The 25522-nt window shown below is 37.3% G+C and overlaps 1 protein-coding gene across 2 annotated transcripts in view; it reads left to right on the forward strand.

Moving 5' to 3' along the window:
* Positions 1-20239, forward strand: part of LOC136881273 (lymphoid-specific helicase) — a 140691-nt gene extending 120452 nt beyond the window's left edge. For both annotated transcript variants that reach the window (XM_067154045.2, XM_067154046.2), the window contains exon 15: positions 19836-20239. In XM_067154045.2, coding sequence (XP_067010146.2) covers positions 19836-19957 — 122 coding nt within the window. In that variant the 3' untranslated portion in view covers positions 19958-20239. The remainder of the gene's footprint in view (positions 1-19835) is intronic.
* The last annotated feature ends 5283 nt before the right edge of the window (positions 20240-25522 follow it).

A 25522-nucleotide genomic window follows, 5' to 3' on the forward strand; every position in this document is an offset into this window, starting at 1 on the left:
GCGAGAAAAGTAATATGGAAGCACTAGATACGATTTTTTTTTTTGATATAAGGGGACTTTATGTCATATATCCACGGGTACAGTGAAACTCTATGAGAAGAGAGTATTAAAAGAGGTGAAAAAACATGAGAGAACAAATATGAAAACTGATTCCCCTGAGGCACTGCACTGAAAAGTGTTAAAAACATCAATCAACAAATATGGAAACATTTGAACGGGGCCCATAATAATATCGAATTATTATTGGAGATCATGCTATTTCTAAAACAAATGTTAGAGAAAGCCTTTTATTTTGGACCAGTGGGTTATTACACATAATTTTTGTGGTCACAAGCTTAGACAATGATTGGAGGTTTTACTCTACCATGTGCGACTGCAACAGAATAACTTTGGCCGCCATTTTGAATCGAATAAACTTTGGCCGACCGAGTTTGACTCTAGTGATAAAGTTGAAACTGGAAGGTGCGTGTTTCAATATTCACGCCAAGTCGGCGCGCTTAAAGATGTAGATGCCAGTAGACTTGCAAAGTCCGTCAGCAAGTCGACGTTTCTTCGGAAAGTAAGAGGCCTAGAATTCCCCGTTTATAATGCGCTTTAAAGGTTGTGATGACATCCTGGTCCATCGGCTGAATTCATTATGCTACATAAGGTGGCAAATAGGAAGCAAAAATGTTTGTCTTCTGATTTCAACTCTGTATCAAAAGGGTGTGAGGGTGCATTATCAAGTAACAGGACAGCCTTGGACGGCAAGCCTTTGGACGCCAAGAAATCTCAAACCTACGAAATGAACTTATTATGGAACTAAGTCCTGAAAATTTCATGGGAAGTAAGTCCTGAAAATATCATGTGCCATCCATGCAGATTTGTTAGGACACTAATCTACTGGAAAATATTATATCACTGTTCCTTTGAAAGAACACAGACTTTTTGTTTTACCAACTTTTACCAACTTTTTGTTTTACCAACCACTAGCGTTTGCACAGCACAAGATTGTAACGCGCTTTTTACTAGATTTGTGACCAGGAGCTGATTTATGTTCAGCGGCTGCTAGTATTTTACTGGGTAAGCATTTCCAATAAAGACCAGCTTCATCAGCATTGTACACTTGTTCTTACATTTGCCAATGCCACCCATGAATTCGTTGTTCAACCAAACATGATCAGATATTAGCGAAAACAACAAGAAAAACTAATGGTCGCAAGAAAGAATGATCTTTTTGCGGACCGCAGACTGGTAAATATTCTTAATTGAATAAGAAGGTGTTGGTGTCGGTATAGCAAACCAGGAACAGCATGCCTTATGAAATGCTACCAATTAAGGCACGTGAAATCGTGAAGTTATGGAATCACGACATTGATGCATGAAATGTAAAAACAGGTAAATGCAATTTATTTTGACACTTTCTCCCCTATTAATAATGCATTTACTTTTAATTTTAAAAGAATATCCCTAACGATTTTCCATTTATTTCAGATGCAGTGAACATGAAATTAGGCCTACCCTACTACGCACAGATACTTGCTGCAATTGCGGTAGATTTACATTAGGCTACTATTGTATTTTTTGAAACCTGAATAATACATTTTCTGTTTTGAAATATATTTTTGAGGATGTTCATATGTATGGTTAGTTAATGGATATTTTGATATGCTCGAAAGTTTTGAGATGTGTGCATTTAGGACCCTCCTCAGTTTGTCAGCATTAAAAATAGGATAAAAAACTGGTCTTAATAAGCTAGTAAATACGGTAGCTATTATTGGATTGAGTGAGTGAGATTAAGTGGAGATGAAAATGACAGAAAGAACTAGAGTGGAATGTCAACGTTGTTGGTGTTAATCCGAGAGAAGACCTAAATATTGACCTGATCATTGATGGAATAATTAAATTCAGACTTGGATTTGAAAGTAGAACACCAGATTTCATACAGGTGTATACACTCCAGGCGGGTAGTGTAGAAGAGTGTCTAGAAGAGTTTTTGGAAGATTACAGCAGTGTATAGAAGACAAGGAAGTGGTAATAGTGGAAGACACGAATGCCCACGTAGGAACAGTCCGACAAGGTAAAGAGGAGATAATTGGTCCTTTTAGATGTGGAAAGAGATGTGTGAGATCGTCTTATAATTGACTTCAGAAATGGTCTAATTGTAGAAAGAAGACGATAATCAATCTCATTTTAATGGAGGGGTGAAATGCAGGCAGTTGGAAGATGTCATCGCTGTGCACAAAAAAAATTCGAAGGGGATCATAAAACTGTAGCAGCTGAACTAAGACATGGTAAAATAGTAAAGTTGAGAGTGAGAAAAATAAAGGTATGGAAATTAAAGGAGAAGAAAACACAGGAAATATTTCAAGAAGATCTGAAAGAATGAATTCCCAAATGAGAGTTGAGCATTATAGAAGGGGAATGGACAAATGTCAACAATGGATTTGTGAAAAGTGCAGATGATGCCTGTGGTAGAGTACAGTAAAACCTCAATTACCCGTCCCTCGATTAACCGTTCTACGGATTATTCATCGCCTGAAAAATTAATCTCATTGTTTTAAAAACAATGTACAGTTGCTCCAAAACCTAGTCTTGTCATAAATATTTTTGCAAGGTTTCTAAAGATGAATGAAAATAGATATTTATATTATACCTATTGTGAACACACAGCACCATTCATTTCTCAAATGGTCGCCGTTTGACTTTACACAGGTGGCAGGTCTCTTAGGTCAATCATCTATGGCAGCAGGCATGGGTCCCAAAGGAGAATCTACCCCTGCTGTCATCAGGAAACGTTTCAAGCTGTCGATACTAGGGTGTCTCTTCTTTCAGACCAACTTCTGAAGTACAGACCACAGTCTGTAATCCAAGGGATTGAGGTCAAGCCTGGAGGAAGGCCATTCAGCTGCAGATATGAAGTCAGGAACATTGGCTTGAAGCCACTCCGGGTTGGTCTTATGTGTGCTGGCGCTGAATCTGCTGGAAACACCATTCTTTATTTTTAAGGAGTGTGTCGTTTAAGGGTTTACTACGAGCTCTAACACTGTCTCATTGTAGACCCTCACTGATGTTTTCATCCCTTGCTCGCAGAAATGGAATTCAGTGGCGCCAGAATAGCTTACATCCCACCAAACCTTTAATGAAGCGTTGCTGGATCCTTGAACCTCCTGCACGGGCTTCACAGGATGATCTTGACATTTTGGATATTAAAAGATTTTTCAACAGTAAAAATGTTTTCACCTGTAAAAAGAATTACAGTAGAACCTCGATAATTCAAAATCCCACCTAATTCAAAGAAGCTCTCGTTCCCGTAAACATTACGTACGGTTTTGCATGTTATTTAAATTGTTTAATTCGAAATGTGGAGAATTCGTAATTCGAAGAATAATGTCCGTCGCATTACCAAAATTCAGACTTTTAATTCAAAACTGCCGTTACATTAAGAAAGTATTTTACAGAGTAATTTAAACTCAAAATTTATCCGCGTCATGATAGAACACGTCTTCCGGACATGTTGGGTAGCTTTCCGTACTTTCCCTTTACCAAGTTAGAGTAAAATCGTAATTATTTTGTATTCAGCGTTTTAAGGAACGCCACAATATCATGTAACAGGCAGTCAGGTATATGCAGTATTTTAGTATTTATAAAACAAAATAAATAAGTAAATAAATAAATAAATTACATAATAAGAGTATTATGATGTGTCTTATTATTCGTGACATGCCATAAAAAGTTCTCCTGATTTTCTTCTTTTGAAAGTTAGCAATTCTGCGTTCAGCACATATAGTCAATGTTAATGGCCCCAATTGTAGTAGTGTTTCAAAACAATTGGTAATTTTCAAAAATTTCATACACAATACAGTTTATGCCCTAATTGTCCTAAGTCTACTACAGTGATATTATTTCAGATGTAAGATTCTCTATTCCATGATATGCACATCTTGGGTCAGAATATGCAGTCAGAAGTCGATGTGAAGCAAATAAGGAAATTTGTACATTTTTGTCCCTAAGGATCGTAGGGCAACAGTTGTATACCGGCATCTCAAGCTGTGAGCAAGCTCTCTAGTGTTACCCTGCATGAGGGATTGAAGTTTATATTCTGATGGTCTTTAATGCAATTTTGATTCATGCAATTGAGAAAAAATATTCTAGTAAATTCATGATTAAATAGAGCCTCAGGCCATGTTGTTATTACTATTATTATTTATAGAACACAGCTCTTCAAGAATTACACAATACTGATCAGAACCCAATAGAATCAGATGGGTGTTGTCTCTAAAGGACCTCCAGGTGAGAGAGATATGAGGAATGTTCCTCATTTCGGAGTTGGTTTCTTGGTACACAATAGAATTTTAGATTCCATTATTGATTTTTCCTCAAATTCCCCACAAGTAGCATCGTTAACAATTAGTGTGGAAAAACAAGTTATACACATTGATAAATGTTCATGCACCAACAAATGAAAAAAAAAAAAAAAAGAACTAACAAGGAGGGAACGGATTAATTTTGGGATGAACTTGACCAATTGGTCACGAATATACCTGATACTAATATTAAAATTTTACTTGGAGATTTCAGTGCAAAGATTGGACGTGAGAGGAAATTTTGTGTAGTGATGGGGCAATGGCCAGCACATAAATTGACAAACAAGAATGGTGAACGGTTAATTGAATTTTGTATTAATCCTGGACTAATTTTGGAGATGACATGGTTTAAAAGAAAACCACATAAATTAATGACTTGGAAATGTTCTGATGTTAAGGTAGGTGAGTCTCAGATAGTTCATGTGGATCGTTAATTTAATAAAGAAATTTATAATGTGAAGATTCTTCGTGGTATTGATGTTGATTCGGATCATTAGATCTCAGAGATTAAAATCAAATTAACATTAACTCCTAAAAGGAAAAATAAACTGCAAAAATTCATTAGGAAAAGAATGTATGATCCTAGTTCAGTCATTAATAATCCAGTATACTTTGAGAAATTCATAACGCTTTTAAGTGACATCTTGGGGACCACTGTTAACAAATTAAAAGCCTTAGCAGATGATGTTACTCCCATTAAAAAACAAAAAAAACCATGCTTGGTGGAATGAAGAGTGTGTTATAGCAATACTACGCTGGCATAAAGCTTGGTTGAATGACCAGCAACAAAAAAAAATGTTCTGGGGAAGAATTAATCAATGTTAGACCGTTAACGGCCAAAGAAATCGGGAGGATTAAAAGGAACCATCAGAAGAGAACATTAAAATCTATTGATGAAGCTTTCTGATGAAGAATACGAACAGAAAGGCGGCCCATAATGATTATGACTGCAATAATTTTGGCTGAATACTTCACAACACTGAAATGAAACGGCATATGGCTTTTACTGCCGGGAGTGTCCGAGGACAGGTTTGGCTCGCCAGTGCAGATCTTTTTTGACTCCCGTAGGCGACCTGCGCATTGTGATGAGGATGAAATTATGATGTAGACGACACATACACCCAGCTCCCGTGGCAGCAAAATTAACCAGTTATGGTTAAAATCCCAACCCTGCCAGGAATCGAACCCGGGACCCCTGTGACCAAAGGCCAGCACAGTAACCATTTAGCCATGGAGCCGGACTTCAAAACACTATTTAATAGTGATGAACCTGAACATTATTTTGAATTTGATCTGTATCCCAGAAGTAAAACACCTCTGGAAAAGATCATACCACCGTTTTACGATGAAGTGCGTGCAGCTTTTGATTCACTTAAAAATTTTTAAAGCGGCTGGAGAGAATCAACTAGTAGCGGAACTTTGGAAGAATGCGAATGTACAGACTATTCAGAATTTACATAAACATCATTGCATATGGAATACTGAAAAATTGCCTGAAGAATGGAATGTGGCAATTATACACCCACTACACAAAAAGGGCGATAGATCGGATCCTAGTAATTATCAAGGAATTTATTGCTGGATATCGCTTATAAGATTTTTTCTAAGAGTTTATATTCCAGAATTCATGAACAACGTGATAGTGAACTTGGTGATTATCAGGGTGGTTTTCATCCAGGACAAAGCTGTCCAGATCAGTCTGAAATGGATTATAAAACATCAAAGGATTAGGAGCAATAATTCAGTGATCACTTTTGTTGATTTTCAAAAAGCATATAATTGTATCTATCGTGAATCATTATTGCATATCCTTACTGACTTTGGTTTACATCGGAAACTTGTTAACCTTATTGCGGTCACGCTTAGAAATACAAAATCTAGAATTAGATTCAGAAATGAAATCTCTGAGCCATTTGAAATTCATACTGGTCTTTGACAGGGAGATGGAATATTTATTTATTTATTCATTCATTCATTCATTCATTCATTCATTCAATAAGTCTATACAGAGTTTCCTCCCTTTTTAGAGTTTTAAATATACAAAATGAATAAATCAAAACCAGGTTAAGAATACAATACTATACAAATAAATGAAGCTATTAAATTACAGCAGTTGGCAAATGAATCAAAGTGAAAAAATTGTTAAGAAACCTTCACTTTACGTAACAAAAGTGGAGAAAATAAGCCCAACCTTGTTAATACTTGCAAGCTCACACCTGGTGTTGACCCTCATCTTCTCTGAATGAGTCCACTTATCTGATATTGCAATATATTACTACAAGCAGGCTCTATCACAACATTACATTCTGCTGAGTGCGCTGTCCTTCCTGCTGTCCTTAAACTGTCATTGTTGCTGTTTAAATTCTGGACCGCCTGAGCACTTACATAATCACTTCTTTCACCTTCAGAACATGTTAATCTACACGTTGTCATCTCCCTAACCACTATGCTATGAGACCCTCTCTTTCACTTTTCTTAAACATAATTTTTTCACAGCACTTAAGAACTTGTTCAAGTTCCCCATGTTGCTCAACTCTTTCAAAACCCACGCTATAATTTTTTGTTCATCACTTTGTCTGCACATCCCTTGCTGCTTAGCAATTAGAAACTTTGCCCTTAACTTCTCAGTTCCATTGCAATAACCTACTAAATGTAAGTCATTTGTCTTGTTCCCGCACAAAACATATTGTGCGTTTTCTTTACTCCTAATCCATCCCTTGTTTTTATATAACCCACGAGCCACCATATTAAGCCCCCTTTCGATCTTCTATCCCCATATCTATATATATATACAGTAGAGTCTCGATTATCCGACTTAAACGGGACCTGGAGTATGTCGGATCACCGAAAATGTCGGATAATACGGAATAACTTTGAAAATGAACTAAAACAAACAGGAAGGCTGTACTGTATTATGTACTATGTTTACTGTTTATTGTCTTATTAATTCAATTGTACAGTAGATGCAGTACTCTTTTCTTACTACGCCTGTAGCCAGGTGCAGACGTCTTGGCTTGGGCTGCAAGAGTTTTGATGTCAGCATCTTGAAATTCAGCCCAGTCTCATCACAATTTAAAATCTGATCACCGGATAATCCTTCAGCAAGAATTATTTCTTAAAATTGTCTTTTAAGTTTCACAACCTAATCGGATTTAGCTGACAGTTTTTCTCCACAGATATTAAGCTGCCCAATGCCGTACCGTTTTTTCCACCGATCAAGCCACCCAGCACTGGCAGTAAAATTAGAGTCCCTTTATTAAACTCCTTCTGGATATACACCTCCATTTCTTGCAGAATGGGGCCAGATATTGACAAGCTCTTTTCCTAGTTTTTAGTGAACCAAAGAAATAGTGCTTCACTTACTTTTTCGTACTCACATTTTTCATTGGTTTTTTTCTAATTTTCAGTGCATCGCTTGTTGCTCTGGTATAGCACCACTTTTCAATTTATTTCCTCGTATGTTTCCAGTCTCCCACTGCAACACGTCCAACAGCATAATCTGAAGCCACTTTTTGGAGAGTTTCCCCTTTGTCCAGTCTCTTTAACACTTTCTTACGTTTACTCGCCATACTCACAGAGGATATGAAAACTATAACATCTGCACCCAACCAATACTACATTGAACAATCCTACCGCATGACTGCCAGTGCTTGTCCCACGGTCGCACCCTCCACACCCCGTGTCCCAGAATTGCATCCACCTAAAGTTCAAATTAAGACTACCAGTGTCGGATAACACGGAGTGTCGGATAAGCGAAGGTCGGTTGAGCGAGATTCTACTGTATATATATATATATATATATATATATATAATAAGAGTTTTGTCTGTACATTACTCAGAATTTGAAAAGAATGGTATTTCTGTATCGGTCATATCCATAGTAACAAGGAAAAGCACTTTTTAATTTTCCGTAATTTCTGTCTGTCTTTATGTCTGTCTGTACATGCATCACGAGAAAACGGCTTAATGAAAATCGGTATGTGAAGTCGGGGGATGAGCCGCTACAATCTAGGCTATAAATCATTTTACTCACACTGAGTGAAATGGTAGCTTAGGGGGAAGGCCTAAAATTAAATTCTCAAATATGTATATAATTAGTGGTCCTATCGATAAATACTACTTAACTAATTTAATTTTATATAAATTTGACGGCATACGTTGTTACCGTACTGGCTTTGATAACACAGATATTCATGAATTTGTATTTTTGTTGCAAAGTCCATATCAGCGCCATGCCATGAGAAAATGGGTTAACAGAATTTAATGAAAGTCGGCATGTAGAGTCGGGGAATAAGAAACTACAGTCTAAGTTATAAACCATTTTATTCGCCCTGTATGAAATTGTAGTTTAGAGGAAGGCGCATAAAATTTAATTTTTATATACCTATGTTATTGGTCTTATGGAAAAGTACTACACAACAAAAGTTATAGAGAACACAATTTCTGACCATTTATGTTTTATTCAATTTTACCGTACCGACTATGATAAGAGTGGTATTTCAGAGTCGGAAGAAAACTTCATGTGAAGGCCTACAATATTGAAAGCGCATAACTTTGATCAACAATAACATTACATTGACCATTGTTTGTGGTGATGTTCTTTGTCTCTTACGCTGCCGCTCAACTCCTATAGATGGGATTACTGCTGCATACCGAGTATAACAGCCTGACTGAATATTGGCGGGAAATACTTGGGGAGTTAGAAAACTTTCTTCTTTAGCATGTCATTCCTCTAGTTCATACATTTTCTGATACCGTACTGCTGGTACGTAACTCACTGGTTCATCATTGTATTCCAGCTATTCGATCCCTACTGTGACGCGCTGTTACGAATGAGCAGCGTGCACTCTTAAGGCAGAGGCTCGCTTAGTAGTAGTATGACCTGGTCTAGAATTACAATTTAGGCATATTCCAAATTATAGCACCACAATTCACTAAATAACTCATAATTCAACCCTGAAAAGATCCGTTTCTTAAAAAGAGCTTCTTCCTCTTCACTTTTATTAAATTCTACATTCATTTTGTTCAAAATTAGCAGTGAAGAGGGGATTTCTCTTCTGGCTTGGAGGAAAACATTGCCTCCAAGTCAGATAGATTTTTCCGCCGCTAGTGTAGTGAATTGAGATTTCAGACTCATCGGGTACTCCTAGGAAACAGATTAGTAAACGGGCATAGATTTTGCCCTGGGACTCTCCGCTATTCAACACACACCCTCCGAAAAAAGACTAAGAGTGATCATGGCTGTCTGCGGCCTGGTCATTCCAGCTCTCGAACTTTGGACTGTTAGATCGGTAGCGTAGTACTGTTCGTTCAAAGTGAGAGTATGTGTGGCTTTTCATTTGATCGAGTATTTCATGTGAAATAATTACTTTTACTCGCGCCATTCCTACTGACGTCATTGTAATGACCTATGTTCATTTCAGTTGGGAAAACCACTAAGACATTGTTTCTGAGGATGTAGATAGACAGGTGGAGAGTGAGTGTCTGCCATTGTAATGCAATTCCCCAACCTGATTGACTGATGGTAGGTAAGCGAGCCTACCATTACAGTGAAAATTCCCTAACGCAGTCTTCATATGAGAAAAGACGTTTGGTGATTTCTCCATCGCGTTTCCAGGGTAACGTTAAGAGCTATGCAATTTAATACAGTATTTTTTACAGCGTGTACACTACCTAACCTACAATTCTGTATACAATGTAGAATTCCATAGCGAAGCACGGGTACATCAGCTAGTCTTATCTTGGAGACTTGGAAAACCATATAAAATAAACTAAGCGAAGCTCTATTCCTGCATTCTTAACAGTCTTTGCATTTGAATATCCTTAATTCTTGCTATCAGAGCCCTCTGGCTACTATTTCTTTTACCCTTCCATATCTCAAACCAAATATTACCCTTTCCTACACTCTCGACATGTGTTTTAATTGTAGGCAACCAACTCTCGGGATATATACCTTTCACTTGCTGTCTGTAAGCTTCTTGCAGCACGAAACCACCCTCCCCTCGTATCAGTCGCATCCAGTAGTTCAATACCCTTCTAACACATTCTACTTCTAAATACTCTCCGCATATTAATAACGCTTCCAGATTCGCTGTACACTGTAGTAATCTCATAATTATCTTACTAAATTTGTATATGATTTGGTTTAAGATATCTTTTTTTTTCCTAGTCCCCATAATTCTGCCCAATACAAAACTCTGCTCAGTACTGCCTTCTTTAGGACTAATCTCAGTATCTTATAATTTATCCCTGGGAATTTTGCCTCTAGGATTTTAACCACAAATAATACCGCAAAACCTCCCCACTTTGCTCTCTTAATATGATCTCCTCCCCCCTCCCCTCTTCTATTTAACAGCACTCCTAGATATTCTAAGTTATCCACTTCTATGCTCTCTCCCTGTATCATCCATTTTCCTTCGTTCTGCCTCCTCTTATTCTTACGTATAATTAGCTGCTTTGATTTATTACTGATATCATCGAAAACCCTTTGGCCCAAACCCTTAACCTATTTGCCAAAACCCATGTAAATCTTACTCGGTGAATCCAGAAGCGTTTTCCATTGGTAATTGCATGGCAGGTTTTTGTTCCCTTTCTTTTTGTAAATTGGGCAAATAATTTCTCCTTCCCACTCTTCAGGTATTTTACCACTATTGAAGTTGCTGTTAAACCATTTTACTATTCCCTCCCCCATCTGTCGGTATTTGCTGATTTCTTTTCAAAATAAATTGTTTATACCCTTTCTTTCCCCCGACGATCTGCCCCCAAGTTTATGTATCACAACCTGCACTTCCTCTATTGAGATTTTTTTATCACGTTCATATATACTAACTTCCATATTTCTCCATTCAACCCTCATCCCATCCCCAAACTCCCATTTGTCCCTCTCGCCCAATAGTTTGCTGAAGTATATCACCCAATGGTCATAATCAATCTTTGCTTTATCATACATTTTCCCTCCTTTATTAATTTTGTTTATTCTTTCCCAGACACTCTCCGCTTGGTTCAACCTACATTCTCTATTAATTAATTCCGTTTGTTCCATTGACCATAGCTTCTTCCTCTCGACAATTCTTTGTACTCTTTCCTTAATCTAGCGAAGGCTTCTCTTTCTTCATCCCCTCCGTTTATTCTATATTCTTTCAATGCCTTCATCACCAAACTTCTTAATGTCTCACATTTCTTATTATACCATCCTCCCTCATCTCTCATTTTCCTTCTCTTACCTTGCTCTATCCATCTTTATTGGGTATTCAGTTAGGTCTAAAGCTCTATCTATATTATTTTCTTTCAAAGCTACTTCCCATCCACATCTGATTAACTGTAGCTCTTTCTCCATAAGGTCATCTAGTTCTCGTTTTGTGTTCTCCGACCATTTATATTTAAAATAGCTCTTACCCTTCTCTAAAATCCTCTTTGTATCTCCCTATCTTCCCCAACACTTATTCTTACACCTACCAGTGTATGGTGTAATTCCAACCAATCTTCTACCTGATTTTCCCTAACGTATCTTCCGAACACATTACTAAGTCTATAACACTTCCCCCCTGTGCTCTAATATGTCAGTTTACCTTCTAGGTCCCCCTCCCAAACAATCATTTAATATATAGAATTTTCCTGCCTCACAAAATTCCAGGAGCTTTCCACCATAGCTGTTTCTTTCTTTATCTTTACTTCTTCTATTTACCCTTAAGTCCATCCCAGCTTCTTTACTAAACATTGGGCATTGTTCACCTATTCTGGCATTCCAGTCTCCAAATAATAATATTCCGTCTTCTTCAAACTTCCCACTAATCATACTGGTTTCTAATAATAACTCCTCAAAAAACTTATCATTAGAATACGGAGATCCCTTGGGGTGACAGTAAGCACAAGCCAAACATACCTTTTATTTCCTCTTCTCTTCTTCTTTCCCATGTTAAAACTTAACCAAATCACTTCATCCAAATCGTTCTCAATATCCTCCACTAATTCGCTGACATCTTCTTTAATTAACACCACTAAACCTCCGGGCGTTCGCCCCTTATTACATTTTTAAAAACTTATACTTGACTGTAAACCCCCCTTCCCCCCCAATTATTTCTTTTCCTATTTCTATCCAAGTCTCCAAGAGTGCCACAATGTCAAAACTTTCCAGCACATTTGTCACCTTTATATTACCTAATTTACTTAATATGCCCCCAGTATTTACAAAGCCTATCTTCCAATCTAGTTATAACTTGCCCTCTCTTCCTTCTCCTTTTCCTTCTTTATTTTTACTTCTTGTAACAATTGAGGCAGTGAGTGAGAGAGTGGGCTATGCCGAGATTTTGTCAAAATTGAGTTATTGGTACCCTTGTGTAGGGCTTGCATTCATCTTTCAGTGTGCAAAATATCAAAGACTTCCGCAGGCTCCTTCCTTTCTTTTTTAAAGAACATATTTTCTGTGAATTACTCATCTCACGTTTATGCTGCGAGAGAGTGAGCTATTCCAAGCAGCTAGAAACATTCAATGTGTGCGCTGTCTGTCGGCTATGCGAGCTGGCCAATCGCTGCCCTTATTCTCAAACATGTGTTAGTTGTGTACAAAATGGCGGACGGTGAAGAAGAAGTAATAGTGAGTAGCTGTGAAAAACCTAAAAAAGACTTAGAAATGATGATAAGTGCAAAAGGGCTAAAGTGTGTAGAAACTTCGGATTAGAGTACACGTTAATGTGTTGGAAGGAGGCGAATCTGAACGCGAAGGATCATCATCATCATGTACCAGCTCGATAGTATCACCTCATGTGGATCTCAGAGGAAAGCACGGTAATTAGAAGCATGAAGATGAGAAATCAGTAATGTACCATATTAAGAAAAAATTCCTTTGTATGCAAGTCACTAAGTAAGAAGGTTCAAAAAAAAATTCATTCGAGTTGTGAAATCAGTTGCAGAGATGTACGGTGTACAAAGAAGAAAGAGATGATACTGGCATGAAGAATGTTAGTTGTGGCACATACAGGACTATATTTAATACGAAATTTAATATCGGCTTCAAAATGCCTCACACGGATACATGCAAAGTGTGCTACGAATGGCAAGCTAAAGAAGAAGATATCATACCTCTAGGGATACGGCTACATCAAGTAAGGGCAACTGCAGCATACAATCTTCTCTCTGCATTTCGATCTGAATGCCTCAAAGGAAACTGTGACTACTGCTTGATGAAATGAAATGGCGTATGGCTTTTAGTGCCGGGAGTGTCCGAGGACATGTTCGCCTCACCAGGTACAGGTCTTTTGATTTGACCCCCGTGGGCGACCTGCGCGTCGTGATGAAGATGAAATGATGAAGACGGCACATACACCCAGCCCTCGTGGCAGCGAATTTAACCAATGATGGTTAAAATTGCCGACCCCACCGAGAATCGAACCCGGGACCCTGTGGCCAAAGGCCAACACGCTAACTATTTAGCCATGGAGCCGGACTGTTATAAAGGACTAAATGTTTTATAGCAACCAGGTAATGAAGGCAATTCTTGGGTAGGTACTGTTAGCGAACCTATAGGTAGTAATGCAAGGTTATTTCGTTTGGTTGTTTGCAGGTGGAAAGGGCCTAAGGGGCTGGTTAAATGATGGAATTACACCCTGTAAATAATTTTCCTAAAGAGTTTGAAATGTATGCTTTGAAATGGTAAACAATAAATTATATGTTAATAGGAATGATTTCCCCATTATTAGAGCAAACACAAAACTCTAAATATCTCAGTTCCACCGAACTCTGGCATAGCCCACTCTCTCACTCACTGCCTCAATTGCTCTCTCTCCTTCTAATTCCAATCCCTCATATTTTGATATTTTATGGTTTTCTTTCCTATCTTTTTCCTCTGTACCTTTATTTTTCTTACCCAATACATCTTTTAGACTCCTACTTCTCCCTTTCATCATAGTATCTTTCCCATTCTTATCATCCCTCGACACACCACCTCCCATAGTATGCTCATGACCCCTGGAATCTATTTCATTTTTCTTGAACATCACTCTCCACCCCCACTTCCTGCATCCTTGTATCTAGCCCTACACTGCACTGATCATTTGTTCCTACATTGGATTCCGTTCTTACCTCGTCGCCTAGCTCCTCTTGATCTGCAACCCGCCTTCCATCTTGCCTTGCACCCAGGTCCTCTTCCTTCTTGAGGTTCTCTTCCATAACTTTCAATTCTGCCACCATCCAGATTCTCCATTTCCCGTTGGATACAATCAACTGATAACCACTTACATACACCTTCAGCCCCTGCAGTGTGGCTCTCCCTTGATGTCTCTTGCATATTCCCAAGATCTCGCTCCCTTCTCTTCCAATGTCCCTCTTCACCCAAATTTTTTCCCTTGTAAGTTGCTCGCATTTCTTATTACTATATCCGTCATTAGAGTAAATAGCAACTTTTATTGGTCTGTGCCTTTTCACTTTACCTATCATTTCAATGTCATCTATGTCCACTTTGTTAATTTTGATTTTATTTTGGATAACGTCCACCACTTTGTATATAATATCCACTTTCTTCTCTATCTTCCTGCAAACCGTATATGTATAAACATTTCTTCCTCCTCTCCTGGCTGTTGACTTCTGTCTCCCTTTTCAATTTAAACACCTCCTCTTCCAGATTTTTAACCTTCTCTCTTAACGCCTGAATTTCTTTCTCATTACTTCCTACATTTGTATCTACCTCCACCTTATTTTTTTAAATCCATTCTCTCAGATCACCGTGCTCCTTGATCTGAATTTGCACCATCTCCATTAACTTATCGAAAGGGCAGAGTTCTTTTACCACTTCTTTCACCACCTCCGAATCTTCTCCATGTCTTCCCAACGCATGTCTCCGCTGGCGTTCGGGCCGGGGTTCAATTCCACTCCCCCCCATCACCAGTAGCAAAGTTATTACTGCCGCCACCAACAGCACTTCACCCATCTTCCCCTTCACACCCTTGCCTGTCGTCCTCTTCGTAGTCTGCTTCCACCTCCTCTGCCAGCTCCCGATGGCCGCCCGGTACTGCTCCACTCCCACCATGACTCTCCGCACTCACCACTCCACACATCTGCACCTGTCGCTTGCTTAGACTGCACTGCGGGAGATGGATTATCCCCGTTGTTGTTTAATTGTGTGCTGGGAAAAATTATGCGTGAATGGAATAAGGTATGTCCACCGACTGTTAAGATTGGAAGAAATATTCAACTAAATTGTCTCGCATTTGCTGATGATCTGGTATTATTAGCAATTAGTATTGAAGAAGCTAAATTTCAAGTAAAGGAATTAGAACGATCAGCAGCGAAGGTTGGGTTGAAAATTTATTTTGAGAAAACAGAAATGATGCCATCTTTTCAAGTTGACACATCACGTACTATGTTAAATAATACTCAGAAAATAAAGGTTGTAGACAAATTTAAATATCTTGATGAAATTATAACTTGAAATGCTAACGAAAAAGCCCCCATAGAGAGTAGAACTAAAATATTGAGACGAGCACAACAAATTACCTGGCCAAGTTACAAGAAACAAGTCTTTCGATTAATGCAAAATTTTGACATTATTACTCTATAATTAAGCCAGAAGCGACATATGCAAATGAAACATTATTTAAACTGAATACCCAATCAACAACAGACAAACTGCAGAAGGTTGATAGAAGAATTGATGACCCGTGGAGACATTTGCCAAATTCGGTACGTTACAAGGAAAGTGAATCAGTCACTGATACGATGCGAAAACGGAGGAATGCATTCTTTGGATTCATATACCTCTTACCAAATACTAGACTCCTGAACCAACCTTTTTATTTCCTTTGGAATGGTAAAACAAAAAATACATAGTTTAAAGAAATAGAAATGGATTTAGATGAATTGAAAATTACTAAAGATCAAATTGAAAATAGAGAAGAGAAAGGGATTCTAAATAACAAGTGCACAAGACTATCACTGAAAATATTGCAGCGTAAGCAGTATGCTATATATGCAGCAGAACACAAGATCATCCAGAATGAAGAAGTTTTGGGAAAGAAAAAGTTGTCAAGTATTAAAAGCTGAACTTATTTTTGTTTGTTTGTCCTCAACTATCCATTTATTAAATCTGTTAGTTTCGTGCACAACATTTTGTTGTAAGTTCTCATTCACAAAAAGTTCAAATTACTCTAGTTCTGAGGATTCTGGACTCAAATTAGTACTTGACATGCTTGGATTTGACTCCTGAATGTAGTGTACTATTGTCGCAAACTTGCCCTCAGACTGCGAGGGATGCATCAACATAACAACGTGCTTCTGTACCCTATGGCACTTCGTCAACACTAACAGCTATTTCTCGACATCTCCGTATCACATTCACCACTATCAGAAACTGCAACGAAAGAATTTCCTCATGGCACATTCTACGGTAGCATGTGGAAGCTATAAAGCACTGCACTGTGTTTACATCCAGGTGATAGAAGAGAAACACATTTATCCCACAGCCATTGGTTCATACTGTAAATAAACTATATTTTCAAAAATGTAGCAAACAGACAGCAGCAGCATGTTTACACATTGGGGACCGTGTCTTAAGGTGGCATATGGGCAGGCAGACTGCCATATTCTGAAGTTTTTAAAAATGTAGAAAATTGTGGGTAGGTTGCAATAGTAACATATATATATATATATATATATATATATATATATATATCATAAAAAGGGTCTATTCTACAGATTTAAAAGTTGCATTAAGGCATATTGAATACTTTTCACATTACATATTTTCCAACGGTATGCCTTTTGCAACAACAACAAAAAAATCTGACAACAAAGTCGTACACATAATGAGCTTTGAAGCATTCAGGGACACAAAGTAGTACAGAACACATTGGAGACCACCAGCATGTCTCTTTTCTCGTTACTTTCCCATTTTACGCTTTTCCTTTATCTGCACAGACTTTGCAAGTGCATCCAAATCACCAAAAGTACTTGGCGAATGTGAATCAGTCCCTGCCTTTGAATTATCATCGCTTGCGTCACTTTGTTCTAAATGAATCTCCAGTCATACGAAGATCATGAAACATTAGCTAAATAAACTACAAAGTGCAAAATCACACCTGGGTGGAATATGATAGAGTAGGTTTATCACTAACATGAAGTTCGAAATCAGGGTCTAGAACTGAATCATCTACCTCTTCTTCTGAATCACTGTCATCAAAAGTCTCTTCTAAAATTTCTACGATTCCACTTTCATTCAATGATCCAATCAAGATAGCAGAAACAAAACAGTCTAAACACTTTGCGCAATGTAAACAAAACTCTGAATTGCATGTTATAAATTTCATACTAGAGCCCGTATTGTCAAAGTATCAACTTGTGAAAATTTAGATTTTATAATTCCTCCTTTACAATAGTGTAATTGTCTTTATTACGAAGACTACATTAAATTACACTCGTGAAACATGTTTCGTCCTCTTCAGTCACAAATACATAACATTAAAAATAAGGCGAGGACACATTAAAATAAGTGAATGCAAAGTCTTTGTATCCTGTGACGCGGCGTGATAGCGTCTTGTCAATCTTCAATGTTAAAATGGTGCAGTGTGAACTTGATATGAAGCATGAAGTCCAATTAAAATCATATGTTAAAACTGTTGTTCAAAACAACGAATTGTCAATTATAAAACACTGTAAGTGGCTATGCAAATAAAATTATGTGCATATTGTACATAAACCAGTGTTGTGGTGATGCCACATTATAATAGATTTCTTGATCAGGAGGTGGAGTTATACTGATGTTAGTTGAACCTGATTGTGTGTTGACAATAGGGGCCTAAAAAAGAAAAAGAAAATATGAATGAACTGAAGAATAAAATGCCGTTAAAATGTGAACTAAGTGCCCATCCAGTCACTCACCTCCTTGCCCGTTCTACATCGTCCACTCCACCTCAAGTGCTAAGGCTAACTGAGTGACGTCCTTGGAGGTCGTTGAGGACTGATTGTGAGGGGAGGTTGAGAGGAGTTTGATGTAAGGGGAGAGGCATGAGGTGACGTATTACTCACGCGCCTTCGTGAAAAGAATTTATTGATTAACTCCTCGAAAAGTATATTGATATCCTTCGATATCTCATTAAGATTATAAATCGGGTTGCATTTTTTATCAATATTTATAAAGATGTTTTCTAAAATGTTCAATAGATTTCCTTTCTTACATAAATGGAGAATTTGAAGGTCTTGTTGTATGCCCGTGAATGCATGATTGGTATCGTCCATATGAGAACCGAATGCTGAGAATCTGCTGTACTTTGACGCATTAACATGTTCATTATACCTTATGTTAAAATTGCAGCCTGTCTGTCCAATGTAACTGGCGGGACACTGCTGGCACTTTAATTTGTAAACACCTGATTTCTGAAATTTGCTATTGCCATTATTGATAGTGTGCTGATTGAAGAAAAGATGAGTGTTGTTATTGGTTGTTTTAAAAGAAACTTCCATATCAAGTTTCTTGAAAACATTCGTGATTTTGTATATTTTACTGTGACTATAAGTAAAAAGGGCGTAACTACTTTCTTTTTGGTATCCTTGGTTAATGTGGAAAATGATTTTTTCTCAGTTTTTAATTTTTAATGTTATGTATTTGTGACTGAAGATGTCCTATAAGAGGACGAAACATGTTTCACGAGTGTAATTTAATGTAGTCTTTGTAATAAAGACAATTACAGAATTGTAAAGGTGGAATTATAAAATCTAAATTTTCACAAGTTCAAAACTCTGAAAACGCGCGCCTTGATCAGCTGGAGGCAAGGCTGGAAGCATGGAGCGTAGAAGCGAACTCGAGCAAAAAGTAACCTGCTATAAGTTCGAGAAAACGACAGAGGACATAAACGCATGTTATAGCTCTTATAAAAGTTCTTCAATGTGGTATGTATAGTTTCCGCTCGATTCTCGTCCTAGCGGTGTTGACAATATAAGAAATACGCGGGCCCGAGTTAGCCTCGGGCTCAGTCTCCAATGTGTTAAAATTAATTGATTTTATTGGGTAATAGCACTGAGAGCACAGCGTTCAAATCTATTTAGCTCTCCCCATAGCATTGGTGCATCACTTGGGCACGATCGAGTTAACTCATTTGCAGCAGTGAAGGGGTTAAGGGGCACAAAATACCATGGATTTTGTATGGCTCTTGATACAGTTCAAGAAGAAACACTAATTTATAGGTTTCTTGTTTACTTCTGCCATGGCCAGTTAGTTACATGTGGCTATGTTGAGAAAGTGATTTTTTGATGACCTAAAAGTTGCAATAGTGTCTAAGGGTATTGGTACAACGAATGTCACTAGTAGGAAAATCCTTCCCTAAATATTATTTACTGTACTGGCCTTAGCGCGTTAATGGATTTCAACTAATTTATTATTATTTGCGATAGTTTGTTCCCCTGTTGTAAATCTGGAAAGGATCAATAAATATCATATTTTGAAGATGAAATACATTATGTTTTTTAACGTTATTTGATATTATCTAAATTAGTGTTATGTTGTAGTTTTTACAGATGCTGAATTAGATGCCCTGCTGGATAGGAGCGATCTAATGGGTGGTTCAGCTGACAAACCAGTTCACAGCAACAAGAAAATCTTCAAGAAAATTGAGGAGATAACGGAATAGCGTTGTACTAAAACTTCTAGATATAATCAAGTTCGATGAATGAGTAAAGTGAGGAAAAGAAACGGGTACTGTTGATAGTTTGATAAGTATCAGAGGGCGGGCTCTCTATTTAAGCAATTTGTGTCAAGTCACTTTACGCAGTTTTACTTTCATCACCAAAGTTAGCTTAAGCTACAAAACAAATGTACATATATCCACACTGTTTTTACCTGTCTGTAAATTATTATGTTATATGTGATGACTGTGATGTGTTGTTGCTGTTGGATTAAAACTATTGCTTAATGAGTTAAAAACATTTAATTTTGTTCTTGTACTTGTATACATTTGTTGTTTCAGAACAATATCATATAACTTTGTGTCCAAATTGTTGTCACTGTTGGAGATGTCAACCACAGTTAAACCATTCGTCCTTCATATGTTACATTCTTTCATACATTATTCTGTTGTCTGCGTCGTGGCACAAATAGGTAGCACTATTAGCTGCTGTCCTCCGGTGCCCGGGTTTAATTCCTGGTACTGCCAGAAATTTAAGATTGGCAGGACTGGTTAGTGATTAAATAGATACATGCAGCTCACCTCCGATGGGGAGGTTGCCTGAAAAGAGTTGCACCACCTCAGGATGAGGCCACAAATTTATTTTAGTCTTATGGCACTGCAGCCCTAATGGGCCTTGGCCTACTCAGCGGCCTCTTCTCAGCCCAAACGCCTGCAGATTGCAAGGTTGATGCATAGTCACCACAACAAATCCTCTCGGCTGTTATTCTTAACTTTCTAGACTGAGGCCGCTATCTCACTGTCAGATGGCTTGGTTGTTCTCAAGTAGGCTGAAGCCAGCTCCCAGATCCAAGCAAAAATCAGTAACCCGGCCAGGTATTGAACCCAGGTCCTCCAGGTAAGAGACAGGCATGCTGCCCCAAGACCATAGGTTCATCGTCTTTAATTGTTTAGGATAATAATTAAGATTAACTCTGTGTAATTTCTGTAAACTCTCGCTCTGTTTCCGTAACATATATTAAGGATGTGTTAGAAGTGATGGCACAAGCCAAAACAGTAGAATATATGATACGAGAAGCAAAAACGCTTTAGAGAACCTGGTATTACATCAAACCATTTGCAAGATAATAATGGTTGCATGTCAACACTGCCATCGATGAGATTGCTTCTACACATCGACGCATGCTTTATGCATTTACGTACTCTGTAGAGATGAGTAGAATGCAAGAATGAGGAATGTGGATGAACTTCCTGTGTTCTGACCAGACAGATCGGCTCTTATCCGCTCGGATCTTATCAGATATGTGAACACCCAGGTGATTATGGAAGAATCTGTCTGATTTTTTCACTTAGTTGATCCGTATATTACTTTGCCACAACTGGTATTACTCACGCTTATCAAATCACAGCATTAATATGAGCAAACGTCTGCAATATAACTAGCTAAATCTTTTGCAAGCGTTATTTCAGCATGCTATGAAAACCTGCATTATTGCCTCGAAAATTTCCAGCGACATACTTGGGGAGAAAGGTTTAAAGTTTATAAACTTGATATAATGTATCGAATCTCAAGTTGATAGTGTTATTAGTTCATGCGCAACGGAATGTATTTTGAGGCAGATGCCACTGCTTCGATATGTTTGGGTTTCTAGTGAAAGAATTACTCTTAGTAATGAGAATTTGCCTGGTGTGGAAATGGGAAACCTCAGAAAACCATCTTCAGGGCTGTCGACAGTGGGGTTCGAACCCACTTTCTCGCGAATGCAAGCTCAAAGCTGCACGGCCAAACCGCCCGGTTAACAAATGTATGGTGAAACCTTATTTAGACAGACATTTTGAGTTGCAGTTTTTTTACTTACATTGTTGAATTTTACTGATGTCTCATTATCCTGAGCGTAACTGTCATCCGTTAAGAAATCAATTGTTTTTAATCTCTTTAGCATCATATATATCTACCATAGAAATGAATCCATATTAATTTTAATAAAAAATCACTGTCAAATATTAGATAGGTCTTTATGTTATACTCTATGGAAGTAAATATACAGTGTACTTATTTTTAATTTATTTCAGTCAGGTTGTTTAATAATATGAAATGGTGTGAAAATGCATTATACAATTATTTTATCTTTTGTGATTTAACATAAGCAATGACATTCCGTAGACATTGTAGCTATACCTATTTTGACACTTCTCTTGATATGTGATTAATAAGAATAATAACATATATACATCTTCATTAGAGACCCTTATGCCTTTCAGCGTTCAGTCTACAAGCCTCAGTGAATTTCCAACACCGCCACAATCCTCTAAGTAAATAATAATCATTATATTTAAAAAATTTATGAAAACTAGTCGGTCAATCTGGTCGATTTTCTTCATTTTTGTTTTAACTGAAAGGTATTCATGCACAGATTTGTCATCAGGTACTATAAATCACTTAACTTCTGCCTTCCTCAAATTATTTCACTTTTTCAATTTTTTGTCTCTTTAAGTAATCATATCTTTGGTTCTAATTGAGGTACGGAGTTCGTTTTGGCCTAAGGACACTCAGTGGATTAAGCTCTTTCATTTCAGCTCTTAACTATTCAAATTGGTTGATTCTGAGGAAAGTTTTGAGTGCACATTCAATTTGACGTGTCATTTCTTCAACATTTTTTCTAATTGAAGCAATCGTATCCTTTGTTCTAATTGAGGTACGCAGTTCTTTTTGGTCTAAAAACACTCAGTAGATGAAGCGCTTTCTTTCGAGGTAATAACTACTTAAATTGGTAGATTCTGAGAAAAGTTATGAGTATATTATTTGTCTCCATGACGGAAGAACTTTGAAGGACTTTTTAACAGTTTGGCGCGTAGTGTTGTTCAAGGAACGTTTAATTCAATTTGTTTGTGAGATGTATTTTCAAGTGTTTTGTTGACATATTATTATTCTATTACCAGAGCAGATCATGTGCTTTATTTCATTAACTCAAAAATTCGCAAATACATCCGTGAGGATAGTAACGAACAACACCATACTTTGTACATTGCGGGCGGAGCCAGCAGGAAACTGCTAGTAAATGTTTGGAAATTTCACTGAAATTGATCTCTAGAATTTTAATGAAAAGTGATAATTCTTTCTTTTCTTCCAGGATGTGTACTTCAGGCCATGTTGTGGTCACCTTAATCGGGCTTACTTAACTCTCTGAAAATTACTAAAAGTTCAGGGAACTGCACCTGGGTTGTATACCTTCCCACTGACTTGAAATCAACCAGCTGTTTTCTGTTCTATACAATATATCCACACCTAAGATTTCATCAATACATACAACAATACATAATATATATTCAGGGTGTCCACCAAATCCAGATTTTAAAATTCCCTGACATTTCCCTGTTTCCCAGACATAAAAACCAGTTTTTCCCTGACACATGACAAAAAACAATTATAAAGGAAGTGTCAGTAATATTAAAATACATTTTTAAAACTTAACATCCAAAAAAATAAATGAGCAATTAATGTGCATATTAAAACTTGGAAGTTTAATTTAGTCTGATTAAATTCACTTTAAGTTTTTTTTACATGTATTACCATTACTGCTTCAGCAAAGAAACTTCTTTGTAGCCACCAACGACTCGAGCTTCTGCCATCACTCTCCACTTCTTTTCTTTTAATTCTTTCAGCAACAAAGCGGCCTTTCTCTTATTTTTTTCAAAGAATCTTCTACTTCCAATATTTCACGTTCCTCCTTTAGATTTTGAACGTACAAAGCATGAGCACTCCTTGCAGCATGGAGCATGTTATTAATGGAGACCTTTTCAATTCCACCATATATTATTTGTGCTACAAGGGATACTTGTAGCATGTTCTGTACTATAATTTCTTTATTAACAGGAAAACAACATTCAAGTGAAGCATTTCCATGAAACAACATTAGTATCATTTTGAGAAATGAAGCCAACTTTTCTGTTTTCAAATTTACTATTGGAAGAACAGTGCGAAGCCAAAAGTGATCTAACCTCTCGCCTTTAGAATACAAAGAATTCACTTCTTTCAAAGTATCATTCTCACAAACAGAAGTGAACTCCCTTTGTACATGAATGGCTTCATTACCCGAGATCCATTTGTTTTCAACAAAGGCATTTAAAGCTATCCTTAGCAGTCTGCTGCTTAGAGGCTACTTGGCTACACTTGGATCAAAACAAGAAATTAATTTAGTCAGTTTATATGCTAGCGGTGAGCAGATGCGGCCAACAGCTGGAAACTGCAGATGATGACGACGACGATATGCCAGCGGTGACCTTTCCAGTAACTATTTGCACAAAGCTACCATTCCTTTTAGAAAATCTGTGCAAAACACTAATATATCTCTATCATTTAATCCAGGATTGCCATGAAGTGCTGCTTTAGCAGCATAACCTATGTCAATTTTAGATGCAGGCAGAAGATTTTCTTTACTGTCTAAGTACGTTTTAGGAGATCTTCTGAAGACTGCAGTGACTCAGACTTAACAAACCTTGTCATGATATTTATCATCAATGAAAGATTCATCAAGGAGTGATGCAAATGGGAGATCTGTCTGAAACTTTTAGGAATGGTTCCAAATCTTCAACAAGTGATAATAAAAATGACAACTTGGTCTTAAGAACCTTATCTTTAAGTTGATACTATTTTGAAGCTGTTACAGCTTGGGATTTTCTTGTCTCTGTTTGTTCCTTCCACATATTTTTCGACATTAGGTAGGATATCTGTAGCATGTTCAATGACTTGAAAATTTTCAAGCCATCTTATAGCACAATATTTCGAAGGAAATACGTTTGAACCTGAATAATGTATATAATCAGCACGACTTGCAGGAGCGTAGCAAAACAAGAAGAGAAGAGCATGAAGAAATTCTGCAATATTCCACTGGGTTTCTTTTACTGCCATTTTATATGAATTGTGCACACTATGCAAGCCACAAGATCCAATGTTCAACAAAATAGGAACATCTAGATCATCTAATAAATTACCAAAATCCTGAAGGAACTTTTTATTAACATTTGGACCATCCACTGAAAATTGTAATATTTTTAGATAGAGTCCTTGCTGTGCTTGCAAAAAACCATTTAACAAATCTGAGGAGGTAGAGTGATCAAGAAACATGGAATCAAAATAAGAAGTGCATACTTCATTAGTATCAGGATTGAAACAATGAACTACAAGATCCATTTGGCCTATCTGAGAAACTTTATTCAGTGACTCGTCAAACCCAACGGTGAAATGTGTGCACTTACTACCCATCTCAAGAACTTGTTTATGGAAATAGAGAGCCAAACCATGAGTGATTGTATATGCAACTTTTGTTCTGAGCAGTTGAACTTTCGAAGCTGTTTCAGAGTCTGGAAACATTACTGGAAAAAACTGAGAACGCAATATAGGTCTAATTCATCGAGCTCACCATTCCCCAACAACACAGAATATTCAATAGTAAGCAGATAAAAACATTGAAAATTCGATCGATCAATCATATAGCTATTGATATTATTGATTACTTCACATTCGGGGTCACACTTTAACTTTTCATTAAAATTTATTCCTGGCATAAAAGA

Source organism: Anabrus simplex, chromosome 9 (assembly GCF_040414725.1).
Source record: "Anabrus simplex isolate iqAnaSimp1 chromosome 9, ASM4041472v1, whole genome shotgun sequence".
Taxonomy (NCBI): domain Eukaryota; kingdom Metazoa; phylum Arthropoda; class Insecta; order Orthoptera; family Tettigoniidae; genus Anabrus; species Anabrus simplex.